The sequence below is a fragment of the Leopardus geoffroyi genome, chromosome A2 (assembly GCF_018350155.1).
Source record: "Leopardus geoffroyi isolate Oge1 chromosome A2, O.geoffroyi_Oge1_pat1.0, whole genome shotgun sequence".
NCBI classification, from domain to species: Eukaryota; Metazoa; Chordata; class Mammalia; order Carnivora; family Felidae; genus Leopardus; species Leopardus geoffroyi.
The window spans coordinates 154,102,343-154,115,926 of record NC_059331.1 but is presented as its reverse complement, the minus strand read 5'-3'; the positions used below and the strand labels follow the sequence as shown (position 1 = coordinate 154,115,926).

Here is a 13,584-nt window from a genome sequence, read left to right as displayed (position 1 = left end):
TGGCTTTTTTAGAGACTGGCTATTTTCAACCATTTATAGAGAAATGGAAGTGCTGTATGCGGAGCGATAAGCGTAAATTCATCTAGGGCAAGGACTCATTCGTTCATCCATTCATTCATCGGACAAATGTTACGAAGAGTGTTCTGTACCCAGGAGCGAGAGGAAGTAGCACGGACTGTGTCTTCACGAGGGCTGCACTTCAGGGTGGAGCAGATGTGCCCCAAAAAGCACCAGCTCCAGGTCCCCCATGGCCGTCGGGGAAGGGAGTGTCAATCCTCCAATCTGGAGGCGGAGTTGGAAGGCAGGCCCGGAGGCAAGGGCCTGGCAGCAGAGAAGTGGAAGATGGGGGGCTGAAGACTGGGCCATCAGAGCCCCGCGGCGCCCTGGCCCTGGATGTGTGGGGAGACAGGCCTGGGAAGGTGGTGGGACTCCCGTGAGGAGCCGAGGGCCAGACTGAAGTTCTGTGTTAGGCGTTACTGACGGTCATGCTCACAGCTGCCCCGGGGAGTGGCCAGTGGGGAGGCAGGTTCCTGCCGGCGGTGAGAACTACACGGGATGGGTCTGCGACAACGTAGGGAAGATGTAGGAAGGCCAGAACCGGGGTGCTGGCGGGGAGAGTGGGACGGGATGGCCCTGGCAGATACCTTGAAGAAGGGACAAGAGCTGGAGAAGCAAGGCACATGGGGGTGAGGACAGAGAGTGGGTCAATGACCACGCTTCCGTTTTGAACTGCGACAGCGGCGCCCGTGACTGAAGCGAGGGATGGAAGACAATGACCTTTTTGGTGAGAAGGCTCTGAGTTTAGCTCCGAATGCATGGATAAGAGTCTAGGTCGCATGTTTCTTGTGCTTCCAGAAGGAAGCAGCAGTTACAAGAGAAGCAGTCCCCGTAGACCGAGAAAGGAGACTGTCAGCGCTCAGAAGGCACGACCGCCTTGTGAATTTAGGTGTGAAGCGGCACTGGCCTTCCTTCCTTGGATCCCCCTTTCCATCTTCCTCCCCTTTCAAGAGCAACTGCAGCACAAAGGTGACAGATGACCGTCACATGGCAGAAACCACATCGGCAACCACACTCCCCTCCCGCTGTTACCCACCCAGTGGTGGCCACGGCCATTCTTGGGGCTGCGGCTCTAAGCCTCATGCTTGCAAATCCTTGGGCTCCTCCGGAGTGAGCTTCATCAGTTTATCCACACAGAGCAGGATGAGGGTGAGGAACCACAGGCTCCAGCCAACCGCGGCCGCGATCCAGCCGTATTCATCCACTCCAGTGTGGCAGCACCGGGCTGCCTGCGGGCAGAAGTCCACATCTGGTGGGGGAAGGGAGGGCAAGAACAACGGGGTGCATCACACCAGCCCACCCAGCTCTTCTCCAACGTCCGCAAGAACAGGCAAGGAGGAAGAATACGGTAGCTAACATTTCCAAAGCGTGTGCATGCGCTGTAGCTACGTGCTTCACACACGTTCCCTTATTTATTCCTGCCAGAGTGGTGGATACAGTTAGTGTTCCCATTCTACATGAACAAGCTGAGGCTGTGACTCACCCAAGATGGCAGAACAAGAGCTCCAACCCAAGTCTGTAGGAGCCCAAAGCCACGTGCCTCACCTCTCTGTGTTATTGCCCGTTACCCTCCTTCATAAGTGCCCGTAAGTAAACACATTGGGTCATTCAGTGAGGGCAGCATAAAGGGAGCCAGATATAGCATAAAGCAAAACTTTCTAGTAATTGGACGTGTGTGACAGCGGTTGGTGCTTTACGAAGTACGGGCCTTCTTGCCATTGGGAATATTCAAGTGGGGGATGGACAGAAATAAGCAAAAGGTACAAAACCAAGCTTCTGCAGAGGATAGAGGCAGATTTTCATGGCTTTTTCCTCTTCTAAGTTTCTAAGGCCTCTTTGGCTGCTGTCCTGTGGATGGGTCATTAAAGCCACCTATACTAAATATCATGAGCTTAGATCGAGGCCAAGGCTGAGATAGCTTTTTATATGTGCTATGCATGCAGTTCTGGAGGCCATGAACAAACCACACCGGTGCACAGAAAGGCCAGGCAGGCACTCAGCCAGTGGACACCAAACAACAGAAAGCAAGGAGGCTTAAGATTCCCTCCCAGGTCCAGGGCCACCTCTGCAGTTAGGGCAGTTGCCAGGAGAAGCTTACTGGGACACTGCTCCAGGGTTCCGGGGTCTGGGTGGTAGGTGGTCAAGGTTGCATTGATGCTGTTCCTTGCTTCTGGAAGAAAAGATAGAAGATGGTCTCAGGTGGTAGGAAAAGTCATTCCCAGGTATAGAGTTTGAAATCTGTTTTGTGAATCAGTAGTGATACTATGAGATTATTATAGATGTTCCACTCTAGGTACGTTATGACTTCATGCAACAAAGCCAACTCTCTGTTATGGACTGAACTGTCTCCTCTCCCATGAAGTTCATTGAAGTCCTAACCCACAGGAGTGACTGTGTTTGAAAAAAAGCGCCTTTAAAGAGGCAGTCAAGGTTAAACAGAGTCATATGGGTGGGTCCTCATCCAATATGACTGGTGTCCTGGTGGGAAGAGGAAGACACATTAGGGAGGCACCTGCACAGAGAAAAGACCTAGTGAGGTCACAGAAGATGGTCATCTGCAAACCAAGGAGAGGGGACTCAGGAGCAAACAAACCTGGTGGTGACACCTGAAGTCTTCAGAACTGTCAGAGAATAGATTTCACTTGTGGAAGCCACCTAGTCTGTGGTATGTTGTTATGACAGCAAATGAATACACTCCCCTTTTCCTTTCACCGTTATCATTCAGAGATGCTTTATCTGCATATCTCATTGACTCATTCCTTCACACCTCATATCCTCCAAATCTCATCTTTTCATTGGCCAAGGGCCTGTTGTATACAGCTTTCCAAACACTGTTTTAGCTGCTTTCTATACAAAGAGCTACATCCATAAGTGGTTTTTCTAGTATATATTAAAACAATCACTTAAAAATCTAGAATGTCTTTCCATAATTCTTCAATTCCCTTTAAAAACTTGAGCAAATAAATGTTGAAACCTGACTTCGATTCTGTACTTCTGATGATTATGTTGGTATTACTCAGGCAGATGGTTATCACAAAAATGAAACCCTGTACAAACAAGTCCACATGTTGCTAGAATATGCAGCCTTTAGAATTGGCTCTCGTTTAATAAGTTAGGAGCACAAAGATAAAAAGAGCTCTAGCAGGAATTCTCAAAGTTCTATCATTTTGGGGGTGAGGTGGGGCTATGGACATGAACATAAAGATCCCAAGCCAGAAAAGCCATTGTCCTTGTTCCCTCTCAAAGTGACAATGAGCAGATGGATGATCTAAGTCCATTTTGTCCAATATGGCAGTGACTTGCGGCTATAAAAAAATCAGCTTCCTGGTCATATTGGCCACATTTAAAGTGCTCAATTACCACAATGGATCACCACATTCCAACATACTACCATATTGGAAGCACAGCCTGGATCTGGAACATTTCTGTAGAGGCCACTTTTAGGCAATGGGCTTGAACCCTGGAAACTTGAGGACGACAAAAGGGCCCACAGTGACCACGGAGCTGAATGCCAACAGGCTGATCAAGTGACCCACCTTGAAATAGCCATAGGCCCCAACTGACCAATTATAACCAGGCACAGTTCCTAAGATTACCAAAAAAGAGGAAAAATTCCATACATTCCCCACACTCCTCTGTTCCGCCCTATAACTACAGCCCCTCACCACCACCGTGTGGCAGACAGTATCTCCTTTGCTGTCCTGCCTCCTGCTCCCTTGCAAAACTTCTATCTCATTTGTTCCGCCTTGGGTGAATTCTTTCACTGCCTGTACTGCTGGCCCCCACCCAGCAACTTGCATCATCAAAAAAATGTTTATTAGATAGTGTTAATCTAGGTAGATCAAAACCAAGAGATCAATTTTAAAGATTTTTTTCTGGACGTTATATTGATGTTCTGCTTCCTTGAGGATGCCAAAAACAAAAAGCAAAAACACAAAAAAACGTGTGGCTTGGAAACTTTCAAGGCCCCACTGAATCCAGGTCAGCGTGTCCTTCAAAGAAGCTTGTTGTCACGTAGCAGGACAAGTCAGGAGGAAACTTCTTGTTTAGCCAAAGCCATGAAATTGCTGCCCACTAATTTTATGCCACCTACCCACCCAGGCCACTCCAATGTCCTGCCTAAAGTCTAGTAATTACTTTGATGCAATCTGATTGTTACTGTAAATTATTTACAACTAAATGACTTAGAACTCAGTCTTTATTTGTTTTGGAGAGATTGATTCAACATTTAATTTCCCTTTTAACCCAGATGACTTCCTTGGCCTTGACTTTCATCTCCCCTCTGCCCTAGAATGGAAGTGGTCTACATCTAGAGCAAGTGAGTGGAAAAAACCTACTTAATCAGATGCTGGTATTAGGTTAAACCATTTGAAATTGCCATTTCAATAAGTCAAAAAATTGCTCAATATCAGTAATTTTATATGGTTCAAACTGAATAGCTTAGTTATTAATTTCTAACAATTTAAATCTCATCCTCCTCCCTTATAAGCACAGCTGGTCAGGGACTGGTCCTAGGTGGGGTCACTTCCAAAGTACAGGGTGCTGGGATGACCCAACAATTCAGTGTAGTTAGATTTGTCAAGTTTTTTGAGAGCCTATCATAAGCAAGTCTCTGTGAAGGTAAATAAAAGGACTAAAACAGTCTTACTTGGGGAGGGGTATTAGAAAATAAAACAAATATGCTAACAGTCATTGAATATTTACCATGTGCTAATTTATTGAAAGTTCTTTACCTGCAGTACTCTCATTTCATCTTTATGACAACCCTATATATAAGCACTGCAATTATCCCCATGGTATAAGAGAGAGAACTGGGGCACCGAGAGGTTATGTAATTTGCTAAAGTTCACACAGCTGGTAAGTTGTGGAAGCCAGAATTAAGTTGAGGTTGAGTGGCTAGAGCTCACACTCCGAACCTTCAAAGAAGAGGTGGTGAGGCTGAGAGAGACAGATACTGCCCTGAGGGGGACGTTGAAGGGTTGGCTTTGGGAGGGGAAAATCTCAAGGAGCTGTGGAGCAAGATCAAAGCTGGAGGGCAAAGCCAGGAGCTTAAGAGTGTAAGGGAGGTCTCTCTGGGTGAGTTGCAGAGCCCCGCCTGAGAAAGCAAGACAGGGGCTGCCACTCAACCCCTCCAGCCTCTGTGAGAAGACAAGGCAATAACTCAACATCTCCCACGCCCGGAGAAGGTAGGAGAATGGTAGGCAGCCTTTGGCAGCTTTCATACCTTAAGGTTTTGTGAAAGTTGCAGAGGAAGTGCAGGATCAAGGGAAGGAGGGAGGACCTTAGGTGAGGATCAGGAGTACAAAGAGGGGATTGCAAACCACAATAGCCAGGGGCACTGAGAAGGAGCCATTGAGAAACAGCAACCAAAAAAATTTTAGGACAGTTTGGTCCCTTGCTGGGAGAGACTGTCAGTACATTGCTTTCTCCTCTTTGTGGCAAAGGCCAATTGAGATGGTTGCTCCTGTCCTAGCTAAGGAGTTGATTATTTGATCATGGTCTTAGGTAAACGTAAGACACCCCCACCCCAACCCACCACCTTCTGCCTAATCCTTTAGATGAAAAAGAACTGTTTGCTCTTTCCTTTGTGCAGGACCAACCCTAGCCAAGGAATCCTCCTCCCTCCTTCCTTCCCTCCCTTCTTCCCTCCTCTCCCTCCCCCTTCCCAGGGTGGCCAAGAATAAAGTTCACAGTTCTACCTGCCAAGCAAGCCAAGTGGAAGGAGGCAAAGACCAGGCTGAGGGCCAGAGTGGCCCAGGGTGCAGGGGTGAGGTGCTTCATGCTGAGAGGAAGGCGTCTGTCTGCACTATCTCCACAGAGGAGTGCTGCGTGCCATGGGTCCAGTATGCACCGTGTCCGCAGGAGCTTGAAAGCAGTGTTGTCAGAGGTGAATTTCTGCTCTGTGTTTGGGGGAAAAGAGAGGGGGTGGAGCAAAAGAAACCAGCTGTCACTCCTTGCTCTTACCTCTCTAGAAGGGAAGCTGAACTGTGTTGGCTGGGGAGGGGTGGGGGTGAGGTGGGGGGAGGAAGGGAGGGGCAATTTATGCAATTCTTCCTTGAGTTCACATTTTATCCCTACTGATAAAAAAGAGGACAGGAGAGAAGTTTTGTGCTCTCCTGGTTCCTTGAAATTGAGCTGGCTGCCTCTTCCATTTGAGGTGGAGCACTGGATTCCTTCTTCTCTTTAGTCCAGTTTTTACTGAAACCTGTGTGCACCACGCTATGCTAAAGTCTGGGACACCTGCCCTCAAAGTGCTTTTATTACAAACACACCTCTTTGAAACACAGTAATGTTTCAGGAATGACTCCAGAAGGACAAAGTACTTTGGTTCTTAGCAACAAGAAGCCACATTTACTGATAGGATGCTTCATGAAAAACATGGCATTGGCATTGGGCCTTAAAGGATGAATGGAATTTTGACAGGCAAAGAGAAGAGGAGGGCACTGTAGGCAGGAGGAACAGAGGAGTAAAGGTCCAGAGAGAAGGGGTGCTCGAGAGTCCACAGTGGTTTGAGTGCAGATAGGGGAGGAGACCAGAGGAAGGTGAGGTGGGTATGTGAATGGATAGCCATGAGGCTAGCAGATTGGAGTGCCAGGCTGGGGAGTTTGAAAGAATCAGGAGGCAAGAAAAGGCTTTGTAAAGATTTTGAACCAAGTAATAACAGTGACTGAATACCCACCATTTATATGAAAGGCATCATTCTAGGTATTTGGGATTCAATACTTGGGATTCAATGATGCCTGACATGATCCTACTCTTGATCCTACTCATGGGCCAGCAGTGAGACCAAGTAGTAAAGAAAGACTTGTGATGCTGTATGGTAAGACTCCAATATAGTATCCTCGGCAGTTGTGGAAATACACAAGAGAGAGTGGTTAAATCTGCCTGAGAGGTATGGGGGAAGCAGTCACAGGGGAGGTGACATTTGGGCTGGGTATTGAGGTTTGCATACACAGATGGGAGTGGATGGCCTTTCAAATAAAAGGAATAGCACGCACAAGGGCAAGAGAATTGTCTGTGTGCATGCAGGCCTGCCATGTATAGATATATGCACTGTTTTCTTGTACAAAAATTGGTTCAGTCAAGAGAGTGAGAGAGAAAGTCTAGCTCATTCAAAGCTATGCGGAAGGACATGTAAGCCATGTGTAAGCTCAGAGGAAAGGTGTCTTTGTATTGGACTGTGTATTGGAATACATCAGCTCAGATGAGGCATTGTTTTCTAATTTGCCCTAAGGTACAAACTTTAGTGGTGGCCCTGTATTCTTGGGCTTGAGAGTTGGGGGCGGAAGTGCTTTAAGAAGGCTAATCTGCAGGTACACAAATCTAATTTAGACTTACCACTTGGTTGAACATTCAGTTATTGAGTAGTAGCCACTATGTGCTGGGCCTTTGGTGTGGCAGAGGGATCTGAAGTGGGTAAGGCAACACAGCTCCTGTCTTCAAGGAGTTCAGGGTCCAGTAAGGGAGATGGACAAACGAATGATGACAACACAATGAAATAAGTATGGTGAGGAAGTCTCTACAAAGAATGGGAAAATCGTGGAGGAGCGTTGGGGATTAGGGGATTCAGTGAACATTTCACAATAAAGATGGCGTTCTGACCTGAAACTTGAAAGCTGTGTCGTCCACTAGGTACAGGAGAAGGGAACAGTGTGTGCAGGACCTCCGAGACATGAACGAACGTATGCCCCTTGTCCGGGGAGTAATTACCATCTTGGAAGCATGAGGTGGGGTCACAATGTGTTTGGTTTGACTAAGTACACACTGTAAACGGTCTTGAGTGCCAGACGAAGCAAACTGGACTCTGTCTTACAACTGGGGCACCTTGTAAGGAACTTGTACGTGTGGATACCATTATATTTCAGAAACATGGAGGACAATCCACCGAGGGCAGGCCTGGATTCAGAAGATCCTCTCAGAAGCTGTTGCAAAAATCCCAGCCAGATGGGGTGTCTGGCTGGCTCAGTTGGTAAAGCATGGAGCTCGTGATCTTGGCATCTTGAGTTTCAGCCCCGTGTTGAGTGTAGAGCTTACTTAAAAAAAAAAAAAAAAAAAAAATCCCAGCCAGAGATGGAAAGAGCCCTGAATTTAAAAGTTGGACTAAGGATAGAGAAGAGGGGAAAGAGTCAAGAGGCATCTAGCTGGCTAATTCAACAGAAGGGAACCCGGGGAGTGGCATCTTGAGTGAAGAAACGGTTTCCAGCTGGGGTTCCTGGGTGGCCATGAGGCCAGCCTCGGGTGGAATTCTAGCCTGGCTCTTCTTGACCAAGTGGCCCTGGCAAGTTACTTTATACATCCAAGCCTCAGGTTCTTTATCTGAGAAGGAAGAGGGTCTATCTCATGACTTGCTTCGATGACTTAATGAAGTAATCCATGCGAAGTGCTTCACACAGTGCTGCTGGCCGACGGTAGTAAGTACTCAGTGAATGTTAACTACCCTTTTGATGGAAGGGTCCTTGCACTTAGAAAATATGGGACAAAGGCAGTTTTAGGGGAAAAAATAATGTTATTTACGTATTGGCTTATTTATATCCTGCCTTGGTCTAAAAAGGGCTTAAGGAAGCTTACATAGGATTAATTAAACTAGATAAAATAAATTTGAAATGAGTGGGAAGAAATGAGGCGAAGAGAAAGTTAGGGTAGGAAATATATAAATGAGTTTAGAGCACAAAATGGCATGCATGTTTTCTAAGCTTTGTGGCGGTCAGTGGGAAGAGGGTAACATGGTCACGTGCATGATTCATGGGCTCACAAGATGAAAAAAAACCCAAAACAGCGTGAATACAACAGTTCCTGATACCAGACTAGAGAGACATTTTCTCCTTGGGTTCTCACAGAGATGACATTCCTTAATGGGACGGACACTCTTCTCGACATTTTCCTCACGGTAAACCCCACACTAAGCTTCATAGACGAGGGCTGATTTATCCTGTGGGCCCTAGAGATGACAGCAGTGTGTGGGGTCAACGAGATTTTCAAGGATCTCAAAAATGTTGGAGACCTTCACGAAAAGAGGTTCTCAGCCAAAATATGAACAACAACAGCCGCCTGTGCATTTGAGAAGAAAAGATTTTTTTCTCAAAATCAAATTTTATATAATTCATTTTAAATATGGAAACAGAAACAATTGAGTGTAGGAGGTTGGGTGCATGTTCATATGTTTGATGTGAGTGGGGCGTGTCCCTCCAAAATGATGACAGCCTGGGACATGGAAAGGTTTGAAACAGCCCGGCCTAGGGTGGTAGTGACAGTGGTTTGAGTGACATCCACTGATCTAAGCTGACAGCATTGTATCAAATTGTGCCAATGAAAATAATTCTGGATCTAGTAGATGGAGAGGTCAAGAACAGTAACCTGTCCCCTGTCTCCTTTTTAACCCACTGTTGTTTGACTGGGGACTGTTTTAGATGTTTCGAGTCAATTGAAAGAGAAACATTCTCTTAGCAGATGAAAGGATTTTATTATCCTAAAATAGGAAGGGCTTGACTGGTGTCTGCTAACTCATTAATTCCCAAAGGAAGGGCTGCATAGCACCTATTTTCAGAAATGTCACCACTATTAGCTGTTTTTTTTTTTTTTTTTTAAACAGGTCTGTAATAGCTCCATGCAGCTGGTTGCCTCACCTAGCAACTTCTCTCATACATTTTATATCAGGTTTGCTTTGGAGAGCGTATGGGGAAGTTGATTGCTTAAAGCTAGACGTTCTGCAGGAACTTCCTCAAGATTTTTTTTTTTTTTAATAGTTAAGATAGGTGTTTGGTTACACATACTTTTAAAAAAGTCCAGGCTAAAATATTTGTGGCCAGGCTCCATGGTGGTGATTGGGATGGAATTGGCCAGAGGGGTGGGGATTCCATGGCCCTCAGTGCCTCCGATTTTATCTGCTTTCCCTGATAACATTGCATGTAAAAAAAGAGAAGAAGGGGGCACAGTGTTCCCTGTGCTAAAAGACTGAAACCCAGCATTCTGTGGCCTGGAATGGCCTCCTATGGGTAGGATATTTTATGTTAAGGAAGCTTCCCTTGTGATTCTGATAGGCCCCTTTCCCATCCCTTCCATCTCTGGGAAGAGACTATTGTCTTTGAATTTGAGGCTTTGAACTGAGCCTGGGTGGCTCAGTTGGTTGGGTGTTGGGCGTCAGACTTCGGCTCAGATCATGATCTCACGGTTTGTGGGTTCGAGCCCCTAGTGGGGCTCTGTGCTGACAGCTTGGAGCCTGCTTGAGATTCTGTGTCTCCCTCTCTCTCTGTCCCTACCCTGCTCGCACACTGTCTCTCTCTCTCTCTCTCTCTCTCTCAAAAATAAATAAACGTTAAAAAAATTTAAATGAACTTGGGGCTTTCATTTCCAATTAACCTGTCCTAAAGAGAATCTTGGCCCCAAATACAACTATGCCTGCTATATTCTAACTTGTGACCAGAGATAGGTCCATAGCTCTTCCTGCAGAGGGCTTTGTCCGAATGTGTTTTCACAAAATAATTGCCAATCTCCAGCTGCTCACAGGACTGAAACATGTAGTTTCACCTGAGCAGGATCTAGTTAACCACACTCACTGCTGTTCCGTTATGGCTCTATAATTTGGAGAGATTGAGGAGTACACTTTTAAGAAAAATGAAGTCCAATCTGGAGATCATGCCATAGAGTTGATCAAAGTAACAAGGTGAACAAGGTCTAGAGCCCTCCATTTGGAACCATTTCTGAACAGTTCCCAGGATAATTCATTCATCTGCACTAATGCTTCTGTTTGTACCAGACAGAAGTGGGGTTAACAGAAGGATGGGATTTCCTCTTGGCTAAAGCCATCTTCTATGTGGGTCCTGGATCTCATCCCCTCCCTGCCCCCATTTTCTTGGATTGCCCTGCAATCTGTGAACATACTTTGATGATTTCTGTGTTTTGCTATTCATTAACAACCATCGTATGGCCATTTTTTTGGTAAATATTTGGCAGTGATTGAAAAGAATGTGTCATGTAGTTGTGGGGTTCAGTGTTCCGTGTAAGTCCATCAGATCAGGAGTGCTAATTGTGTGGTTCACATCTCCTGTATTTTTCCTGTTTTCAAAAGTCTGGTCTGCTTATTCATCTGAGACAGATGATTGTGGGTTTCTGTCTTTGCTTTGTAGTTTTGTCTGTTTTTGTACTAAATATTGGAGGCTGTAATTAGGCCTCATGCAAATATAGAATTGACACCCCAGTGAACTGAACCTTCCTTAAAAAGTCATTTTGAAATACCCCTCTCTATCCCTAGTAATACTTTGTGCCATCAAGTTTACTTTGTCTGATGTTACTATACCACCCTTCTTTTGCTTAGTTTTGCATGCTGAATCTTTTCCCATCATGTCTTTGAGTTTTTCTAAATTCTTATTATGTCTCAGAAGTACACCTTATAAAAACATAGTGTAGGACTTAAAAAAAAAACAAAAAAACCCAGTCTTACAATCTTCGTCTTTAATTTGGCCGCTTAATCTGTTTACCTTGGCATGTGTTTACTGATCAGTTTAGATTGAAGTTCTGTCTTACAAGTGCTCTTTGGTTTTCCCATCTGTTTTATATCTCTTTTCTCTTTTTGCTCACCACTTTTGGGTTGAGTCTTTTATTCCCTTTTTTTAGAGATTACTACACGTATTCTTGTCTTTATCAAAGTCTAATATTAATTGATACTTTTACCATCTTCCCAAATAATGGGAAGAGCTTGGAACTTTAATTCTACCTGTCCATTCCTGATTGTTCTATCATTACAGTCATGTATTTTAACTATATACATATCTTTTTAACTTGGTAACTCATTATTACTTTTTTTTTTTTTTACATTTATTTATTTTTGAGAGACAGAGACAGAGCACAAGTTGGGGAGAGACAGGGAGAGAAGGAGACACAGAATCCTAAGGAGACTCTAGGCTCTGAGCCGTCAGCACAGAGCCTGACGTGGGGCCCGAACTCACAAACTGTGAGATCATGACCTAAGCTGAAGCTTAACCCCTGAGCCACCCAGGCGCCCCTCATTATTACTTTTTTATTCAGTGAATGTTTACTTAAATGTATCCACATATTTACCAATTTATTGTTCCTTGATTCATTTCTGCATGTCTGGTCTTCCATTTATGATGCTTCTTAAGTATTCCCGCAGTGGAGTGACTAATGCTGTCAGTTTTTGTTCGTCACGATATGTTCTCATCTTCCTTTATTCTTGAAAGTTATTTTCACTGAATGTAGAATTCTAGGTTGACAGATATTTTCTTTCAGTGCTTTAAAAATATGATTCTATTTCTTTTGACTCCCACTGTTTATGTTGAGAACTGTCCATCTAACTGCCCTCCCTTATAAGTAATTTGTCTCTTTTATCTTTGGTTGTTTGTAAAATTCTTGTGTTGTCTTTGGTTTTCAGAAATTTTATTACAGTGTGTTCAAGTATGGATTTCTTTTTAATTGTCTTGCTTGAGGTTTGTAGACAAGTGAATATGGAGTTTGAGGTCTTTCATCAGTACTGAGACGTTGTCGGCCATCAAATACTACTGTCCCATTCTTTTCTCTCCACTGCAGACTCTAATTCTCTTACTATTTCCTTTATTCTCTATCCTTTTGTTTTCATGGGCTTTATTCTGAATATTTTCTTCAGCCCTATATATTTTTTTAAATTTTTAACGTATTGATGTTTGACAGAGACAGAGTGGGAGCAGGGAGGGGCAGAGAGAGAGGGAGACACAGAATCCAAAGCAGGCTCCAGGCTCTGAGCTGTCAGCACAGAGCCTGACATGGGGCTCGAGCCCATGAACTGTGAGATTGTGACCTGAGCCAAAGTTGGATGCTCAACCAACTGAGCCACCTATCTTTTATTAGAACTCTTATCATCTGTGTCTAATTTATTTTTATAACTACCCATTGGGTTCTTAATTTCAGTTATTTTAGTTTTAGAATTTCCATTTTGTCCACTATGAAATAACTTTTTGTTATACAGTCTCATTTTTCATATTTGTGAACAGAGTGAACATAATTTTTAAAAATCTGTTTTATAACTTTAATATTTGTTCACCCCCATTGATCTGTTTCTTTTGTCTATTATTTCTGCTGGTTTTCATCCATGTTGCTGTGTTTCCTTATGTACCTGGTTATTTTTATTGTGTGCATAATTGCAATTACACATATTGTAAAAATAAGTAGGATGAGTCATGGGTTTTTTTGTTTGTTTGTTGTTGTTTTTTTGTTTTTTGTTTTTGTTTTGGTTGGGTTGCCTTAGTCAGGTACTTGGGGCCAACAACATTGTGTTACCATATGTCTAGTCTCCGATATTGGCCTATTTGTAGCTAAGTTGTAGACTTTGTAAGGGTTAATTTATTTTAGTCACCTTTCTTTCTATGTGAGGCTCATTAGATATTTTTTTTCCCCAGGGAAATAGAGATGAGCATAAAAACGTACATCCAAGATTCTCTACCTCAACATTATAATATTTGTGAAAATGAAAGCCTAGAAGCACCTTATAGCGGAATAAAAGATAGCTTCTATCTGTTAAAAAAATTTTTTTTAACATTT

The 13,584-nt window shown here is 44.1% G+C and overlaps 2 protein-coding genes across 6 annotated transcripts in view; one reads left to right on the top strand and one right to left on the bottom strand.

Moving 5' to 3' along the window:
* TMEM213 (transmembrane protein 213) lies at nt 1-5,867 on the bottom strand. 3 transcript variants are annotated; one of them, XM_045495819.1, is made up of 4 exons: nt 5,757-5,867; nt 2,156-2,227; nt 1,094-1,306; nt 1-1,013 (listed from the first exon to the last, which is right to left on the bottom strand). In XM_045495819.1, exons 1-3 carry the CDS (start codon nt 5,836-5,838, stop codon nt 1,137-1,139), a joined length of 324 nt encoding a protein of 107 aa, XP_045351775.1. In that variant the 5' UTR covers nt 5,839-5,867; the 3' UTR covers nt 1-1,013; nt 1,094-1,136. The 3 variants fall into 3 exon arrangements, with proteins under 3 accessions (XP_045351775.1, XP_045351774.1, XP_045351776.1); XM_045495818.1 differs by having other exon boundaries at nt 1-1,306; XM_045495820.1 differs by having other exon boundaries at nt 1-1,306; nt 2,156-2,224; nt 5,757-5,864.
* ATP6V0A4 (ATPase H+ transporting V0 subunit a4) overlaps nt 5,837-13,584 on the top strand; it is a 100,728-nt gene continuing 92,980 nt past the window's right edge. For 2 of the 3 annotated variants that reach the window (XM_045495814.1, XM_045495816.1), the window contains exon 1: nt 8,251-8,468. The gene's annotated coding sequence lies outside the window, so the exon portion shown is untranslated. Of the gene's footprint in view, nt 5,945-8,250; nt 8,469-13,584 lie in introns of those variants that run through there. The other variant, XM_045495815.1, reaches the window with a different exon arrangement.